The sequence below is a fragment of the Gossypium raimondii genome, chromosome 6 (genome assembly GCF_025698545.1).
Source record: "Gossypium raimondii isolate GPD5lz chromosome 6, ASM2569854v1, whole genome shotgun sequence".
NCBI lineage: Eukaryota > Viridiplantae > Streptophyta > Magnoliopsida > Malvales > Malvaceae > Gossypium > Gossypium raimondii.
In genome coordinates, this window is record NC_068570.1 from 25,062,190 (window position 1) to 25,082,566 (window position 20,377).

The following is a 20,377-nucleotide window of genomic DNA, read 5'->3' on the forward strand; positions in this document are numbered from 1 at the left end:
AAGGTAAAAACAAAATATGTAAGTTGAAGAAAAAATGAATATATATAATTAAGTAACTAAAATAAAAAAGAAATAAGCCTTAGGCTTGATGGTTAAATAATTTGTATATTCTTTAGAGAGCCTAGATTCAAATCTCATTCCTTCCATTTATTTTCCTTTTATTTTGAAAATTCAGCAAGCCTCCAACAAAAAGCAATAGGTATACTTAAGTGCAAAAACTTAATAAGAAATGGGTTTTGGCTGAGTGGTAAGGTATTGGCACTCTTAAGCACTTAGGCTCAAATCACATTTACCCTTCCATTTCCTTTTAAATATTATAATTTCACCCCAATCCAATCCCAACAAGAATTCCATATCTTTTTTATCTTCGTATCCTAATTTGAATTCAAATTACTCCTTCTCAAATACTAATAGAATTTATCTTCCTTATTTTTATTTATTCCCTTTTTCATCTTCATCTTCTCCTTTGAAAATATTTTCTCTCCATTGTTGACAATTATTTTTGTTCCCGAATCAAAATCTATCCCCGATTTCAACTTGTTTTTCTAACTGTTGATTTTCCGTCAATTAAATCTCGTATTTTCATCAAGATTTCAACCACTGTAGGGGATTGAATCGAGCTTGAACGAAGGATAATCACCAGAGCCCCCGAAAAGGTTAAGATTGTGTCTTTTTACGAAAAATCAAGTCAAAATTTGAAATTGCCCAGTTGCACACGACCTACCAGACCGGTGTGTGGCCTATTCGTGTGGACCATACGGCCTCACACACAGCCATGTCTCCTTATTTTTCCTTGGATCCGCATTTCGCACACAGTCGTGTGGCTCTTATACCTCACCCCTTTGTATTGCACACGAGCTGGTCACACGGTCGTGTGGCCCCTAAAACTTAAAAACTACAATTTTTCCTTATCTTTAATTATTTTATGCAATTCAGTCCCTGGGGAGGTTTTTGATAGCATCTAGAAAACTAGATTATGCAATTAGGTCCTAAACTAGGAATAGAATAATTGAATGCATGAATAAATGAATTTATGATCTTAATTGCTTTTGATTGATTGCATGATCCATGAATGATTTTATATTTATCAATGTCATAAATGTTGAATGAATGCCTCGTATGCCTAAATGATTGAACTATTGATTGATGGACATAATCGTGCATGTCGTTATTATGCAATGAAATAGAATGTTGAAAGTATTAATGATTGAAAGAATGATTGCATTGAATAAACATGGGAGGGACGATATGAAAGGAGGAAGAATGGCAACTCGGATTGACTGCATGAATGAATGATTAACTGTATACCCAAAGAAAAGAAGATTCCAACTGCAATCTCACTATGCTGCATGATCCCTCTAACAGCTATTTTCTGCAAATGGTCGAGAATCCGTAGTTAAACGAATGTTTGTTGTGTATTCACAACCTCAACAGATTCCAACTACGACGATCATATTATGTACCCACAAAATAGTAAATTCCAACTGCAATATTATTGTTATTGGGCATCCAAGATCCCTCTAACAGCTTTTAACTGCTAGCGGTTGTGGACCCTCAGCAAAATGACAGCTTTTATCTAAACCCTATGAATGTAGTGGTAAAAGTCCACGAACAGAGTAGAAAGGTAGAGGGGGTTTTGGGGAACTCCCTATTTATGTGTGATTTAGTGCTCGAGGGTAGGATTATCATTTGTTAAACGAAATGTTAAACAATCATTGCATGACATATTATGAATACTCATTGAAAAGTACATGATGAAACAACTGAACTGATAAATGTGCATATATCTAATGTAAATGATATTATGACTCTATGGTAGATTAGTTTAATTGACTTCGACTGACTATTAATGTTCTGCTTGTTTAAAGTGACAAAATTGAATTGCCGTATTGATTTGATTATTACAATTAACATACATATTTGAATATTGATTTGATTTATTGTAAATGGATTCCCACTGAGCTTTCATAGATCACTCCCCTTATTTTCCATCTTTTCAGATAACCTAACGGACTAAGACATAGACACAGCCCTCGAAGGGTCTCGGCTTGTTCTCTCCAATGATTTATTATTATTATTACGATTATCATTTTATTTTATTAAAAACTATGGTATAGGGCAATTATTTTTAATTACATCAATTAGGATGCATGATATTAATAGGTATTTATATAGATGGAATGATTTATACTTAATATTTCTTATTGATAATGATTTTAGAATGTTGTTTATTTATTAAGTGTTTTAAACAGGTTAATTTTTGTACAAAGATTATTGATTTATTTTCTACTACTAAATTAATGTTAGTTTTTTAATTGATTTATATGAGATATTCATTATTATAGAATAAGTTTAGAATCGAGAATGGATTTGAAAAAAAGACAAGATCACTTCGGTGATTAATGTGATCTCTTCAGCTCGTGTCTACCGTCTAGGCCGGGTTGGGGTGGTTACAACCAATCTATTTTGTTTTTGGAGAGAGAAAGAAAAATGCGTCTTACAGGTCGCGCTTTCATCCACATCAGCTAAAAATAGACAACTCATTTCATTTGGTCAAATGTTTAAATGTTAGTGCTTTTGTCCTTGAGTCCCAGGTTCGATTCCTTTAGCTCTTTTGGTTAGATGGTTAGATAATTGCGATTTCATCCTTGAGTCTTAAGTTTAAGTTTGATTCCTCTTACATTTTAATATATTCTTTATTTCATGTTGTTTATTATTTTTAATTAATGTTTATAATTAATAAATATATTGTTTTCAAGTTTTTTATTTTTTATTTATCTTTTTTAATTAATAACTATTTTATTTATAAAATCAAATAATTATTAAAAATATAATTATTTTTAAGTAAATATGTATAATATTTATCTTTCAATCCATACCATGAGTGCAGATAAATTGGCATATTATATATTTTTGTATGTGTATTTGAAATAATTATTTAAAATATTTCACATATAAACATAATGATATTTGAAATATTTCACCTATAAAAATATTTGAAATATCATACCCACAATGTAAATGAAAATAATGATATTTGAAATATTTTACATATTTGAAATAATTATTTGATTTTATAATATTAGAAATCATCATAACCCAAAAATATAAGTGGAGAAAATAAATATTTAACATCTAAATATTATATATAAAGAAAAATATATCTAAAAATTAGTTAATATTTTTTTAAAATAATTACATATTTATTATTATGATAAAATAAGATGGGATTTCTTAGAGGATACTCTTTGTGAAGCTGGCTTACCTCCGCTTTTGATCACTGTTATCATGAGATGTGTGTCTTCTACTTCATTTCAGATTTTGTGGAATGGTACTATTACTAATACTTTTATGCCAATGTGTGGGTTAAGACAAGGAGATCATTTATCGCCTTATCTTTTTGTATTATATATAGAGACTGGGACATCTCATCAATGAAGTTGTCAATTACGGAAAGTGGTCACCTTTATTTCTATCTAGAAGGGATCCTGCTTTATCCCATTTATTTTTTGCAGACGATCTCCTTCTCTTTTGCGAAGCTAGCAGGACCCAAGTATCTCAGGTTAAAGTTGTTTTGAATTTATTTTGCCACTTCTCTGGTCAAAAGGTGAACAGTAACAAATCACAAGTTTTTTTCTCACCTAATACTCCTGACGATTCAGCCCATTTGATATGCAGTGATATTGGTATGAGGCGTGTTGAGGATTTGGGTGTTTATCTTAGTATGCTTCTTTTGCACAAAAGAGTTACTGTGAATCATTTTGGTTTCTTAGTTAGCAAGGTTCATAATAAGTTGAATGGGTGGGAGTCCAGAAACATTCATTAGCAGGAAGAATTACGTTGGCTAAGTCTGTTCTGCTTGCTATCCCTAACTATTTTATGAACATGATTCGTGTCCCGATTTCTATTTGTAATGAGATTGAACAAATTGCTCAACATTTTATTTGGGGTTCAACTTTGAAGTCAAGAAGACCAGCTCTTATCCATTAGATTGATTGCTGTAAACCGATTAAGTATGGAGGGTTGGGGATTCGGAGTTTGGTTGTTCAGAACAAGATCTTCTTGATCAAATTGGATTTCCAACTCTTGACCAACACTGACACTTTGTGGGTTAAGTTGATAAGGAGCAAATATAAGCTACATGAAATCTTGTTGAACTCTATTGATAGAAGTAACTACTCGTATATATGGAGGTCTCTAGCTAATGTATGGTCGGATGTGATAAAAAATGTGTATTGGTCTTTAGGCGATGAATGCTTAATAATTTTTTGGAATGATATTTGGGTTCATCAAGTCAATAAGCTAAGGGATGTCTTTCACGGAATTGGGTATCCTGATGATGCTCTGCGGGTATGTGATGTGTTGGATCGTCGGCACCCCTATGGTGCAGCGGAAAAATAATAATTCGGCAATCCCAACCAGGAATCCATGTGTGAGGAACGAATCAGGGTGAAAAGGTTGCGAAATTACCTAATGTTTATTCAGAGTAGACAGCAACACCTCAACAACGAGTAGTCTGATCTGCTATCGAACTAAGCTGCAATCTATCGTGATCCCGGCCTCTACGTAATCCACCCAGTTGACTACAAACGGAAGAAATCCCCAAAACAGTTTTGAAAGTGATTTTTCTTTTATGGCTGCTAGACCCAAGCAAAGGAAAAACGAGATCCTTATAAATCTTTTATTTTTAGGGTTTTTAGGAATTAAATAAATATAATAATATTTTAAATCGAAAATTATAATTACATTAATTATAATATAATTTCGGTAAACCATATATTTATTTGAATTCACATGCTAACCAAATTCATGTCCTCATTATGCGTACAACAACCTTGTACATAATGTGTTGGAAATTTGATTACCGAATTAAATTAATTCTATAATTAATTTAATTCAAGCGACCCCCAAAAACAATACCAACTATGGCTTATTCTGTTCGTTTCAACTATAGGGTGTGACCCTATAGGTTCTTATAACGTTAGCAGTAATACTAGAAGGATTCCACTGTTACAAACAATGAGTGGCATCTAGCAATGCATCATTGCTACCTAAGTCACAAGAGATCATGATTCGACATAACCTTTTTATGATTAACCTTTTATGCAATAATCCTTAAGTCATTTATCTCTGGATTGGACACAAGTCATGGAATAGTCACACTTGCATAGTCCATTCCATGTTCCTTGATATCTTAAGCAGACTACGATATACAAATAAGTATGACATCTCATATCAACTTATTTGAGCATGGCCGCGCATTTCTAGTCTCACTTAATCAAGTGGCCTAAGATATTACTCTCATTATGTAGGAGTGACTTATTCTATATCGACCAACCATATCCCTCTACATCGATTGTGGTATATCCAACATCAACCTTTATAGAACAACCAGTTACGGTGTACGTTTGACTGTATCAAGATATACTACTCACGATGTTGGGATTATGATGATCTCAAGCCTGAGGATCATATACATATTAATCACTTTGAGTAATGTCGTGACAATTACATAATAATCCAAGAAACATACTCATAATGGGTCAGTCCAATATGTTGTTCTCTAACACACATATTCATGCATCGATTCTGACATTCCATATCAATGACAACTCTTTATCATCAATCAACTGCATGTTAGTCTTAATGCATTATCGTTGTCCTATCCAACAATAATACTTGACTAAGGATCTTTTAAGAATAATCATATTATTCTCAGGACATTATTATAAAACAGTTTATTTATACACACAGAAAAGAAACTGAAATAATAATGGTAACGTCTTATATTAATAAACATGATAAATCAAGTATGTTATTACAACCATCTCATGATTGATCTTTGGGCATACTCTAACATGATGTGTTGACGAGTAGTGCCGAATGGGATTGGTGTCGACTGCGAAGTTTTCTTCCCGATAATGTTGCTAACATTATTGCCTCCATGGTGCCTCCTTCGTATGACGCGGGTAATGACAAGTTAGCTATGAAATGGATGAAGAATGATGTATTTTCTTCTGTAGAAACCTACAGTAATTTTTTCCAAATTGATGCTGGTGGTTTTTCTAGTTGTTGGTAAATGATTTGGAAGACTAAGGCACCTCAACGAATCGATCGTTTCTTTGGGTTTTCTGGCAAGATAGGCTACTGACAAATGGAAAGCGTATAAAAAGATATATGACGAGCGAGTCTTACTGCCCTAGATGTGGTAATGTGTTGGAGTCGAATCTTCATGCTATCTGGGATTATTATTTTTTCAAAGCGGTTTGGCTCTCTATCCTACCGATGTCTATTCGGGGAACATTTTTCGGTATCACATAAGAATTGGCTCTTCTGGAATTTGAGAAATACCATGAAGTGGCGGGAAGAAGATTTTGAATGGCCTTCTTTTTTTTCCTATTATTTGTTGGTTGCTATGGAAGAATCGCGATTCTTATGTTTTTGCTAGTAGTAACACTTGTGTTCAGGATCTTGTGGTTATAGGTATTACTTGGGCTAGGAGTTATTTATCGCCAAGTTCACGGGGAATTCAGCCATTCGCTACGACATTGGCGACATGTTGGTTTCCTCCGGATCATGGATGGATTAAGATGAATTTGGATGGTGCAGTGTCAATGAACGATGATAACGCCTCAATTGGAAGTCTTTTTAGGGATGTAAATGGTCATTAGTTATGCGGGTACTCCTTGAAAGTCAGCAAGGAAATGGTCTTTCGCATAAAAGCTTGAGCTATTCTTGAAGGTTTACGTATTGCATGGGAGAAATGTTACTAATAGTTGGAGATTGAATGCGACAATGCACTACTTGTAGAGTCCGTTCTTACGGGCAGTGCTGCCAGTAGTAACCTAGTTGAATTACGTTTAATCAATGTTTACCTCAAGAGGAATTGGAAGACAAGAATCCGTCATATTCCTAGATCTCAGAATATGGCTACTGATCGAATGGCGAAATGCACTTATGATAATCAATTTGAGTTGAAGCTTTTTAAGATCCCCCAATTTCAGTTCAAGAGATTTTACAATCAAATGTTGATTTCCTATGTAGAGTTTTGTGATTTCATTATTTTCGCTTAATGCTATTTATTTCTACTAAAATAAATAAATAAATAAATAACTTGAGAACAATATATTTATTAAGTATAAACATTAATTCAAAATGAAAAAAGCTTGAAATAACATGAAATAAAAATACATATTAAAATGTTTATAAGAGGAATTGAACTTAAGATTTAAGGATGAAATCACAATTATTTAACAATCTAACCAAAAAGCTAACATGTTAAAAATATTAATTAAAAAGAAAAAGGAAAAACTTAAAACACTATGAAATAAAAAGTACAAATGTGAGTAGCAGAGGAATCGAACTTGGAACTCCAAGACAAAAATACTAACATTTAACCATCTGATCAAAAGAAATGAATTGTTTATTTTTAGTGAAAATATGTCTTGTAGGACGCATTTTCAGCTGACGTAGCTGAAAATGCATCCTATAGAACGCATTTTCACTGACACAATAGTGAAAACGCCTATATAAGGCGCGTTTTCTCTTTTCTCTCCAAAAACAGTATAGATTGGTAAATTTTAAAAAATATATATTTACTAGAAATATATAATAATAAAATTTACTACACTCATGATAAGGATTGAAAAATAAATATTACACATATAAAATTTAATAGAATTTTATAGATTTCGGCAAAAATGTAAACGAATTCATCGTCATCGTTTTTCTTTTATTTTCAGAAAGCAATTTCAATTTTCTTCAAATTAACTTAAAATAAAAAATGCAAATAATATATAAAATTAAAATGGTTAGAAATTATACCCAAAATTAACCGAGCTATCCACGTTAGCCTATCCGTGCCTGCCATCAATCTGGTTTTACCGAAACGCAAACAAATAAAACGGAAATAAAAACACAAAACTACAAGGACTGAACTGCAATTTATTTAAAAATTAGTTGAGGGACTGAAATGGATTAGCATCACTCTTTTGTTTGGACTTTTTTTTTTCTTTTTGCTTTGCTGTGTTGTGATTATTGCTCGGTCTATTGGTTTTTTTTATTGATATTTTTAGTTGACTGTTGGCTCGGGTTTGGGGAGGAAGTAGTGGTAAGTTTGGGAGTTTCTAGAAGTGAAGGCTTAAGTGTCTATGGTGGTAGCAGAGGTTGTAAGAGAGGAATGGTGGTGGACGGTGGTCAAGGGACCAGTGATGGTGGTGGTGCTGGAGGCTTGGTTTTGGCTTAAGGAGGGAACCGAAAGAGATGGAGAAAATGGTGAAAAAGTCCACCCCCCAGTTCTTTTACTTTTTTTCGGTATGGCGGTAGCGTGGCTGGTGAGAGGAGCATGGCTGTCAGCGGCATAGAGGAGAAAGAAAAGAGGACAAAAATGCAAAAGTTACAAAAGTTTAGGGGGAAAATGTAATGTTCAAAAAGTTAAGGGCCGTTTTCATTTCCATTTTTTTTGGTATTTTGTAATTTTTCATTTTTTGGGGATTTTTTAATTAATAAAATATAGTGTTATATATACTCAAAATTAAATTAAAAACCAATGGGTCAAAGTCCAAAATTCATTTAATAAAATAGGCCCAAATCCCTTTCTTTAAGCACATTAGCCCAAATTTTAATCATGTTTGAAGAGTCGAATATTTTAGCTTAAATTAGTAATATTTTGAGTTTAAAATCGACAAATAATTGAACTTGTAAGCTTTAAAAATCGACAACTGAAATCGGGTTTAAATAAGACAATTATAAAGGGTTTGATTTGGATCCCAACCAATTTTGGTGTCTATAATTATTAAATAAATTAATTTCAATAAGAAGGATTAAATTGTGAAACTATCAACATTAAAAAGTTATGAAGTAAATAAGCCAAAAAAAGGTGTCAACATGTGTCAAATACTTTATTACCAAATGCCAAAAAACTAAAATGTCAACATAAGTGTTTATTTCCATTTTGAGCCAAACCTTGTAATATGTGTCTGAAACTATCAATAATTAAAAAGAAGTTATAAAGTAAATCATAATTGCATTTTTTTATTTTTTTTTGTCATAACTATGATATGTGTAGCGGGCAGCAATGACTAATTCTCTCACTGTGAATGCTCTCTGAAGAGTTAAACAATTGATCATGAAATGTACTTCATTCTTATGAGTAGAATCGAACCCCCAATCACATGATTAAGAGATGAGATGAGTAACCATCATACCACACCTTATAATTTCATTTTATGATATTTCATATAACATAATTGTGTTATTGTTTACATTTTGATACTGCACACGTGTACAATTATTATACTGTCAAATGTCAAAAATTATAGTGTGAACATATTATTTTTTTAATTTTACATAGGACATTGTTATATTATATATACTAATTTTCTTGTCTTGTGCGTTGATTATATGTATAAATTTTTGAAATATAATATATTTGTAATGTTATAAATATAATTTATGAGGAGAAAATTTTGAAAGATAAACCTGTTATACTATGTAGATATATAATTAAAGATTCATAATCTTAACATAAGTAAGAATGCAAAATTATTTATTAATTAGGTAAAGAAATATTTAGAAAATTGAAAGTATTTTAAAGTATATTATTTAGATTAGAATTTAGAAATTGAAGAAATGGAGAAAAGGCTTTCCATTTCTTTTGGGAATGAAAAAACACATGAAGCATATTAGTTAGTATAATGTATATAATTATAAGTATTTGATTTAATTATATGTGTACTTGTATATAAGCGTAAAATGAAATAATTTTTAAATAAATTTTAATGGTTAATTTATGGGTATATGACGTTATTTTAATATTTATGCTTTTAGGTTTATATATATATATATATATATATATATATATATTTATGAGAATAAGTTGTTTTTTAGGAGAGAAAGTGAAAACGTGTCTTGTAGGGTATATTTTCACTAAAAATTGATAACTTAATTCCTTTGGTTATATTATTGAATGTTAGTGTTTTTGTCCTCCGTTTGTTTGCCAGTAAAATGATTTCTAGAAAATAATTTCTAAAAAATGATTTACTTTTCTGGAAATGATTTACTTTTCTGGTGTTTGAATGAATTTGTGTAAAATATTTTCTATTGTTTGGCAGATTTCCTGAAAATATTTTCCGGAAAAGTTGTTTTTACATATATTAATAAATTTATATTTTAAATTGTATTTACATATATTGTAATGATTTATTTATAAATAAATCAAATTAAATATATAATAATACTCAATTATTAAGCTAGAATATTAACCGTCATAAATTGAAAACAACCAAAGTCAAATAAAGCAATTTCATTAAATTATTTAAAAAAATCATTAAATTTATCTGAATTCAATCAGTTTCAAAAAGTTCATTCAAAAGTTGTTTTAACCCTTTATCCAAATTGATATATCAGCTAATTCCCAGTTCAACCTACGAATCCAGTCCGGTTCCATCAATTCTATGAGAGAATGAGGGAAAAGGCTAAAAACAAACGAAGCAGAGAATGAATGAAAACTTGAACCAAATTATCATTCACTAACGGCAGAAATGGGAGAATATTACAACATTCAAACAGGATACAATTGAGTTGACCCATGTTAACACCCTAATTCCTTGTTACTCAAAAGAATTAACTATACAAATAAATATTTTTTTACACAAGGAAAATGGAAATCATCAGCAACAAGAGTTAAAAATAGAGTAATAAATATGGTTACTCTCTATGGCTGATCCTTGCACTTGAGAAGAGCCATCATTTGTGATCTCGAGTAACCTTGCCTGTTTCAAAGAAAATCAATGTAAGTTCAGAGTCTATACCGATCTAAGTTTGTAAGGGAAAATGGAGGATTCAGAATGAGAGATGGTGCTTCCACTAGAAGGAAGACTAATAAATGCTCAGCCTTTGAATACAATAAAGCTGCACTTTCCATATCACCCATGAGCTCATCAACCTGCAAAACACATATGCAGGAAGCATTTCAGCTGATAAGCTTTTTACTTCAACCTTTTATTACTTTTATTCAAGAAATCTTTTATGACATTCATCAACTATATAATAACTTCATTTTATATTATATAAGATCTTCACTTGATCCATTCTTCATGCCTACTAACTTAGATGAATGAATATCAAGATGAGAAGAAAAGACTCACTCCTCCATGTCTTCCCAAGGCAAGGGTGGCTTGAAATATTGTTTCCATTGCATTAGGCATCTCTGTACTTCCTACAACCATGATGACAACATGCTAATTTAGAATCCTTAAATTAACCGAATCTCAAGTGGCTTACTTTGTTTCCTTTCTCATGAGCAATAATTTTCATATGCATATAGTTGCTTTCTTATTGTGCGAGCAATAAACTGTGTGGTTAAATTATTACGTGATTAAATTCTAACCAATTGAAAGCAACTTCCTAAACTGTGTAGTTGCCTCGAGCTGCATATTACTATCATTAGCCTAGGTACCAGCAACCATGGCTGGCAAATTTTCCAACTGCGGTCAAACAGTTGAACAGGATCAGAACAATCCAATGCAATTAACTATAATAGGGTAAACCATGGCAAAAGAAAAATTCATGGAACATGCTGCCAATTACTAAAAACATTTTGCTTTGAAATAAATTAAAAGAGGAAACCCATTTTTACAACTCTAATTAATTAAAAACAAATTAAGAAGCACTAATTTGTGAATTCAAAAACCAATCACGAATATTTGTTGCAGAATATAAAATAACTAGCTACATAATCTTTAAGCTTAATCTTTAATCTTAGGGTCTGTTTGATTGACGGAATTGATTTTTCGGAAAATCATTTCCAACTTTTTCAGCGTTTGATTGGCGGAAAACATTTTCTATTTGGAAAATGAACTCCAAAACAAGGGAAAAATGGGTTACATTTTAGGGAAAATGTCTTACCCTTTCAATTTCCGTAAGACATTTTCCGTGCTCTCCTCTCTATCGCCTCCTTCATTCCTTCCTTCATTTCCGTAGAAAAGCTTCATTTATTGATTTTCCAAGAACTTATTTTTTAATTATTCAATACTTATTTTTTAACAAAATTACAAATAATTTATTTGATATTAGTTTTTTTCAATTTATAACGATTAATATTGTAGCTTAATAATTGAATATTATTATAAATAAATCATTGCAATATATGTTAAAACAATTTAAAATATAAAATTTATTAATATATGTAAAACAACTTTTCCGAAAATATTTTGAAATCACCAAACAATGAAAATATTTTCTAGTAAATCATTTTACAGAAAAGTAAAACATTTTCCAGAAATCATTTTATAGAAAACATTTTACTGGCAATCAAACAGACCCTTAATACGAGAAAAAAATAAAATGAATTGCATATTCGACAACTCATGTTACTGTCTACCAAAATGTTTATACAACAACAGAGTTCCCAATCAAATCAACGAAAATACACCAAAAAGTATATATATATATGACCTCATCAACACAATCGAAACCTAATAAATGCAAAATTCTCTAAATTTTAAAAACCTACCATAATCCTAATCCGATAAGATTAATTAAAAACCGAAAACTCTCTGAATAAGCAAGATTCAACAACTTAAAGCAATTTATGAATACTCAAAAACAAACGAGAAAATAGAGCAATTGAAAATCGACCTTTTTCTCAACGGCAGAGGAGTGAAGAGAAGCAAGCATTGGCTGTGCTTGAAGCCCTTCACGTCGCTTCTTCTGCAAACTCTCTTCACGATGATTCTTCCTAATCTCCACCATGTTATCCTCCCTCCTCCGCCTCCCTTCCTCAGCGTCCACAGCCACCTCGAGTTTGGTGTCAATGACATCTTCTCTGATTTTCAGGAATAAAACTATAATTTAAAAGAGAATCAGAATACAAAACACTATTTTCCTTCTTCACTGAATATCCCAGAGGAACAGAAAAATCTTTTAAAGGTTTTGATTAGATTTTTGATCAATTCTGAAGGCACAGCATCAACATTTTTCGTTACAGGCAACAAAGAAACAAAGAAAGGCAACAAATTTCAGGCATAAAATCGGTTAAAAGTGTAGACAAGTAAAGAACAAGAAGAAAAAAAGAGCTTTATGCCATACCTTAAGCCAAGACCCAACGAAGAATTCATGGTAGATTTGCCTGAGAATGAGAGAAAGAGAGGAAACGAAACAGAATATGCTGAGAAGAGAAGATATGTGATGGACTTTTACCTGGAAGAGAAGATAAAGAACGGAAAAAGGAAAAGGAATGAAGAACAGAAGAAAGAGAAGGAGCCTTACCTAGATGAAGGAGGAACCGAAAAATGTCTTATAGAAATGAAATCCGTAAGACATTTTCCCCTAAAACCCATTCAGTTTACCCGTGTCTTGGAAAATATTTTCCAAATGTAAAATGTTTTCAGTCAAACAAACACTGGAAAATCAAGAAAACATTTTTCGAAAAATGTTTTCCTGCAAACAAATGGGCCTTTAGTCTCAAGTTTGATTCCTCTCCTACTTATATTTGTATTTTTTATTTCATGTTGTTTCAAGTCTTTTTTAATTAATATTTTTAAAACATTAGCTTTTTTTTATTAGATTTTGTTAATTGTGATTTCATCTTTGAGTCCCAAGTTTAATCTTTCTTATAAATATTTTAATATGTAATTTTTTATTTCATGTAGTTTCAATATGTAATTTTTATTTCATGTAGTTTCAAACTTTTTTAAATTTTTAATTAATTTTTATACTTAATAAACATATCGTTTTCAAGTTTTTTATTTTTAATTCATCTTTTAATTAATAACTCTTTTATTTATAAAATCAAATAATTATTTAAAATATCATTATTTTGTTTGCCAGGAAAACATTTTCTGGGTTTTACGGTGTTTGGAAGCTTGAAAACATTTTACATTTCGAAAATGTTTTCCTAGACACGGGTAAAATGAATGGGTTTTAGGGAAAATGTCTTACCGATTTTATTTGTATAAGACGTTTTCCATCTTTCCTCCTCCTTTCGTCCTTTTCCTTCTTCAATCTGTCTTATTCCCCTCACGAATTTGCAAGACCTAAATGTCCCAAAGTTGGCCCATCGTCGATACTTGTAAGTATCCCCTTCTGGTTCTATGTCAAAAGGCCCTAATACTAGCAAATTTCAGTGCTTGGTAGCTTGCATATGGTTATGTCCAATTGGGAATTTTTATCGTTCATGCTGCTAAGTCCTATCACCACGGTGATTTCTGTCCATGATGCCCACTAGCTCCTACTATTTGTTCTATATCAACGACCGCATCAAAGTAGAATATAATTGTCGGTTCTTACACAGGTTTCTAGAGAGCTACTCTCGGTTCAGGGCTAAGAGGCTTTGCTGGTGTTAGCGATTTGCATTCCGTTAGGTATGAAGTTATGAATTGCTTTTGACCCTCTTTCTGACATTCCAGTCCGTGTATGAATTTGTTTCTCTAAAACCAGATATCCCTGTATGTTCCAGGCCTATTGGAATTAACAACCACCTGGAGTGTTAACCTCCCTTAAATCTTACAAAAAACATTAGAAATTCTGGAGTAATGCCTATAAATTTTCTACTTTCCCGGTTAGATAATTTAGTTGAGAAAGTATGGGGGTGGTTATTAGATTCATCCTAACAATTAATAAGTTTGTTTATTTGTTGTTGTAACAATTGGGCAGCATCTTATACTATTTTAAGTTGCATAATATGACCAAGTGTGAGACAGCAGTAGTATTCAAAATTGAGTCCGACATCTATTTCCATAGTTAAAATAGCAAATGGCTTCTTAAGAATTCTTGAGCTTTGTTTCTCATTTCCTATTCTCTAGATGAAAAGATATGTGCATCCTTCTTTCTGCTTTTCATGTGTTGGACAATTGATGAACTTATATGCCTTCAAGCAAACATGGATAACTTGTTTTCTGCATTTAGATTAAAAAGTTATTAGAAAGGTTGTAGTGTGGGAGTTTATCAGGAGGCTTATCTATAGACAAATTAGATTGTTATTGTTCATTCAGTCTATCATCTTCTTGATTTTGTTCCTTCTAAAATAGACTTGACCTAGTTTTGTAAAAAGAAATGAAAAACCAATTTTCAGGTATGTGCATGAGCATGCATGTTAATTCACGCGATGGTTGCAGGACTGCATGCATTTGTTTGCATGTTTGTATGCATATGTTTGCTATGTGATGAGACTGCTGGCTGAAATGGCATTAGTTCAACTTAACTAGTATCTTCCCAATATAAATTGTCCATGCAATGTTGTTAGGATATTTTACAAGTGTTGTTCACAACATGATCATTAGAGAAATGATGAAAATTGGAAATGGTTTGATAATATGAAGATTACTTTTGTGGGTAATATTTTCAATAGATAGTGAGCTTCATGGGATCCATAAGTGAAAAACTCACTAAGCTTGTTACTTGAGGATCTTAGGATTTGTATATTGATTGGGATTTTCTTATTTGATACATGATTGTGTTACTATATTTGTCAGACTCATTTCTATAGAGTGCTATTCATTTAGTGACTAAAATTAAAGTGTGCACTATTAAGCTTTATGCTTTACAAGTTTGTATTCCTTTCCCATGCATAGGTTAGAAGACAGAAGAATAGAAAATTCCACAGTATGGCTCATTTACAAGAGTTATAAACACAAGCCCTTAAATTCAAAATATTACCATCATGGCCGAATATTCAATGTATACCTAATACACCATCAATGTGTCAATTTTTCATTTTTACCATTTGATACAATCCAAACATTACATATCTCTTGTTTGTTGTGTGAAATGGGAAACATTACTATCTAATCTTTGGATTTAAATGATAAAATGGAAAATTGGTGTATTGATAGCATATTTGTTGTATATTGAATATTTGGCCATAATAGAAATATCTTGAATTTAAATGGCTTGTGTTTATGGGAAATTGGTATATGGATGGCATATTAGGTGTAAATTGAATATTTGATCATGATGGAAAAAATGTCTTTAGTTTGATGGCTTATGTTTATGGAATTGGTATATTGATGGCTATTAGGAGTATACAGAATTTGGAATTTATAAACTATTAACTTTTGCTGAGCATATTGTCTACCTAAAATAATATGGGTGTAAAAAGCCTGGACTTAAACTATAGGTCAATGATACATTAGCTTGACAATAGGGATAGAAATTAGCAGTACCGTGATGTTGACATTATATATATTTGCACCTTATAGTGGTACTATGAGTCTACGACACCTTAAAGGTGATGCTACTGATATATGTGTATGGACACCTCAAAGATGGTGTCAACACTTTAAAGGCAAGGCAGTGTCACTTAGTTCCATTATCTTATTCTAATAGTTTGGTATTAGGCAAAATTGAACAATTTAATTAAAAAAATGGAGCTATATGATTAGTCATTGGTCATCTAAATGGTGATATTAGCATATTTTTATTTATATATGTATATGACATGACAACATTTAGCTTGATACTTGATAAAAATTATTTATGAAGTGAATGTCAAATTGTCTATTTATATATTGATGGCGATTCATGCTAAGTTAATTATGTAATGAACAACTGATGTGAGTGTATTAAACTAATGCTTGAATGGAATTTTAATATTGATTTATGTGATTTAGTTGAGAGTTATTGTAACGACCTAATTTTAACTGGTTTTAGTGATCATTGGTTTATTCTCAAGTTGAATCATATCTAATTTTAGTTGTGTCACTAAATTGGTACAAAGAAAGTAGTTTAATTTCTCAAAAAATTATTAATGCAATTATAATTAGCTTAATATGTATGTATGCACTTTAATCATGGTAACTTTAGTCACATATGTGATCTTATGAAAATCTTGCATCTTTTCTGTAGTGATCAAATATTTGTGTGGCATTATTTTGTATAGATGGATTGTAATCAAGATCAAAATGCAATTGTTGGAGTCGTGGCTTCAGTTTTAGCTTTTAGGGCTCTTTGGATTAAAAAATTAAAAACTAGGAAGGAAATTGCTTCTCACCCTCATATGAATCAAGATTATGAAAGAGAAAATTATATCAATAGTATTTTATATAGTGGTGACCAGCATTGATTGATGTGATAAGGATGAGACCGATTGCCTTTTTTAATTTGTGTGATATTCTTAGTAGGAATAATTTGTTACAATCAACTAAATATGTGAATATTAGGGAGCAAGTAGTTATATTTTTACATATAATTGGCCATAATGTAAGGTTTCGAGTGATTGGATTTAGATATTGTAGATCAACTGAGACAATTCACTGCTACTTTAGGGTTGTACTGAGAGCTATTTTGAAATTGTATAAACTAGTTATTAGATTACCTAATGAGTCAACTCCTAGTGAAATCAGAAACAATCCAAGGTTTTATCCTTATTTGAAATATTGTATTGGAGCATTAGATGGATCTCATGTTCATGCATCCGTTCCACTTAGCATTCAAAGAAGATTCCGTAGCCGTAAAGGGGGGATGACACAAAATGTATTGGCTGCCATTACATTTTATTTGAAATTTTCCTGTGTTCTAGCTAGTTGGGAAGGTAGTGCACATGATTCTCGTATTTTAAATTATGCACTTTCACGCCCAAAAGGATTAAGAATTCCGAAAGGTAATAATTATCATTAAATACCAAATAGTTCTAGTAAGCTCATAATTTATTGGTATTAGTTATGTTTTGTAAAATTGTAGGTAAATATTATCTTGCTGATGCTAGATATGGCATCCGAAATGGATATATTACCCCATATTGTGGTGTCTGATATCATTTAAAAGAGTTTAGTGCTCAGGGGCCTGAAAATGCAAAGGAACTCTTTAATCTTCGTCATTCATCATTACGAATCAATATTCAACGTGTTTTAGGATTTTGAAGAAACAGTTTCGTGTACTAGATGCTGAACCATTTTGGAATTTTCAAACTCAAGTAGATATAGTTTTTGCTTATTGTATCATTCATAATCATATAATGGAGTTGATCCTAGTGATTTACTTAATCAAGGATTATACGAGGAGCCTGAGTCTGATTTGATAATACCAACTTTTACGGTGCGAGAAGAAAGAGAAGAAGCAAGAGAATGGTCTGCTAAGAGAGACGAAATTGCACAAACTATGTGGACTAATTATATGGTTAGAAATATTAGGTAGGTTTAAGGCTTAGGGTTATTGTTTCTATGTTATGTATGTTTTAGTATTAAAATTGTTTTTTTTTGTTGGATATTGAATTTATTATGTTTTAAGCTTGTTGGATATTGAAATGATTGACAATGATAATTATTAATGTAGAATGGGTAAGGGCAACAAAGAAGGGACCTCCAAGCAATTCAGGTGGACAAAACTGATGGAACATCTTTTTCTTGAAATTCTAGCAGATGAGGCCCAGAGAGGAAATAAGCCTTCTAATACTTTCAAAGCAATTTCTATTAATCGAGTTGCCGAAGCTATTTTTGAAAGATTTCAAGTCCAATGCGATGCGAAGCATGTGGAAAATCATTTGAGGACTGTAAAAAACCAGTGGCAGATTATATGCACAATTCGGGGTGAAAGTGGTTTTGGATGGGATGATAACATGAAAATGATCACATGTGATAGAGCGACATATGATGCAGCAGTGATAGTAATATATGTATATATATATGTTAAGTATATTTCAATTGTTTTTTACTTGTTATTCTAATTGTATATAATATCTAACAGGCACACAAGAAGTGTGAACCATTTTGAATAAAAGCATTGATCATTAAGATGAAATGGCTTTCGTTGTTGGCAAAGATATGGCAACAGGGAGTTTTGCCAAAACATATGTTGACATAGATTTGGATGACGGTAACCAAGATTCAGTGCCTATAGACTGCGACAATGAAAAGACTAAAGAGGTAAGAACAAAAGTATCTTCATCTGGCACATCCAAACGTAAAAGAAAAAATGTTCAAGAAAGTGTCATTGATGAACAAATTAAATTTGTGGGTGAACAACTTTGCAAAATTGCTAATGCTTTGGAACAATTTACTGTGGATAAGACACCACATCTTTACGAAGAAGTGATGTCGATGGAGGAAGAAGGATTTGATGATGACTTCCTGTGTTCTGTGTTTGATTATCTAGTGAGTCATGAATCCGAGACCAAAGCTTTTTTAGTTAAAAGTAAGAAGCATAAAAAAATTTGGCTTCAAAAATTTTCTCAATGTTGAAGATATTGATACTTTTTTTAATGTGTTGTAATATTAGTTATGCACTTTGACAATGTTGTTGTTATTATGTGGTGTACTACTAATTATGCATTTGGATAATATTATTAATTTCTAGTATTAATTGTGGTTTGGAAGCTAATTTATAATTATTCAATCCTTGGTTTTTATTTTTTATAACACAATTACAAATAATTTATTTGACTTTGGTTATTTTCAATTTATGACGGTTAATATTCTAGCTTAATAATTGAGTATTATTATATATTTAATTTGATTTATTTATAAATAAATCATTGTAATATATGTAAAAACAATTTAAAATATAAATTTATTAATATATATAAATTTATTAATATATGTAAAAACAGCTTTTCCAGAAAATATTTTCAGGAAATCTGCTAAACAAGATAAAATAGTTTACACAGATTCATCCAAACACCAAAAAAGTAAATCATTTCCAGAAAAGTAAAACATTCTCCAGAAATCATTTTCCAAAAAACATTTTACTGGCAAACAAATGGAGCCTAAATTTTTAAAAAATAAAATTAAAATATTTAGTAGAATTTTTCATATATTTGTTTTTTTAACGGGACAATATCTTCGAATTAATTTGATCAATGTTTCTTTCGTTGCGTCGGGTAAGATTCTATTCATACTTATTAATAACAAGATATCCTTTTTCTTAATTGAGTGGATTCACGAGTTTTACTTCCCTTTAAAAATATTTTTGGTATTTTGTGGATACCATGATATATCAAAAATCATTTTACTATGAAATTTAATTCACTCGAAAAATAAGTATTTTATTTTAATAGATCACAATTGAACATTAGATTCCTTACTTTTAAATTTCAAATATTTTTAGGCAACTACATAATTAACAATTAACAAGGTACCAATTTTTATCATATTTTGAATTGATTATCATTGGATGACATGCACGATTGCTTGTTTGTTAACTGATTGACTGTAGTTGCTTCGGCAACGAATGCACCTTATAGCTTGAATCTTGCGATGGGATTGGGTATTAGGTGTTACACTACTTAAAAAAATAAAAAAAAATGGTTACCATAAAATTCTTTTTAAAAATTCATAAAATTCTGAGATTTTCTTAAAACCTAAAATTCCAAACAAAATTTTTTAAATTTTATGATTTTTCTAAATTTTGCATACTTCAAATTTTTTTAAAAAATTATAATTTT

General features: G+C 31.0%; 1 protein-coding gene and 1 long non-coding RNA gene across 3 annotated transcripts; one reads left to right on the forward strand and one right to left on the reverse strand.

Moving 5' to 3' along the window:
- Positions 1-10,495: 10,495 nt before the first annotated feature.
- Positions 10,496-13,249, reverse strand: LOC105773938 (importin subunit alpha-1a-like). 2 transcript variants are annotated; one of them, XM_012596157.2, is made up of 4 exons: positions 13,090-13,249; positions 12,640-12,826; positions 11,148-11,218; positions 10,496-10,945 (listed from the first exon to the last, which is right to left on the reverse strand). In XM_012596157.2, the coding sequence occupies exons 1-4, from the start codon at positions 13,116-13,118 to the stop codon at positions 10,879-10,881; spliced, it is 354 nt and encodes a 117-aa protein (XP_012451611.1). In that variant the 5' UTR covers positions 13,119-13,249; the 3' UTR covers positions 10,496-10,878. The 2 variants fall into 2 exon arrangements, with proteins under 2 accessions (XP_012451611.1, XP_052488966.1); XM_052633006.1 differs by lacking the exons at positions 10,496-10,945; positions 11,148-11,218 and adding an exon at positions 11,383-11,486.
- Positions 13,250-13,945: 696 nt separating this feature from the next.
- LOC105773937 (uncharacterized) lies at positions 13,946-19,160 on the forward strand. The gene is made up of 3 exons (XR_008197128.1): positions 13,946-14,071; positions 14,294-14,363; positions 18,271-19,160. It is a non-coding gene; the product is annotated as an uncharacterized LOC105773937 (long non-coding RNA).
- The last annotated feature ends 1,217 nt before the right edge of the window (positions 19,161-20,377 follow it).

What these genes read in the sequence shown, in the direction of transcription:
- LOC105773938 (XM_012596157.2), bottom strand. Translation starts at nt 13,118, where the DNA reads ATGAATTCTTCGTTGGGTCTTGGCTTAAG. An exon ending in CCTCTGCCGTTGAGAAAAAG is followed by an intron (nt 11,219 to 12,639) that starts GTCGATTTTCAA and finishes TCATGGTTGTAG; the next exon opens with GAAGTACAGAGATGCCTAAT. An exon ending in CCTTGGGAAGACATGGAGGA is followed by an intron (nt 10,946 to 11,147) that starts GTGAGTCTTTTC and finishes TGTGTTTTGCAG; the next exon opens with GTTGATGAGCTCATGGGTGA.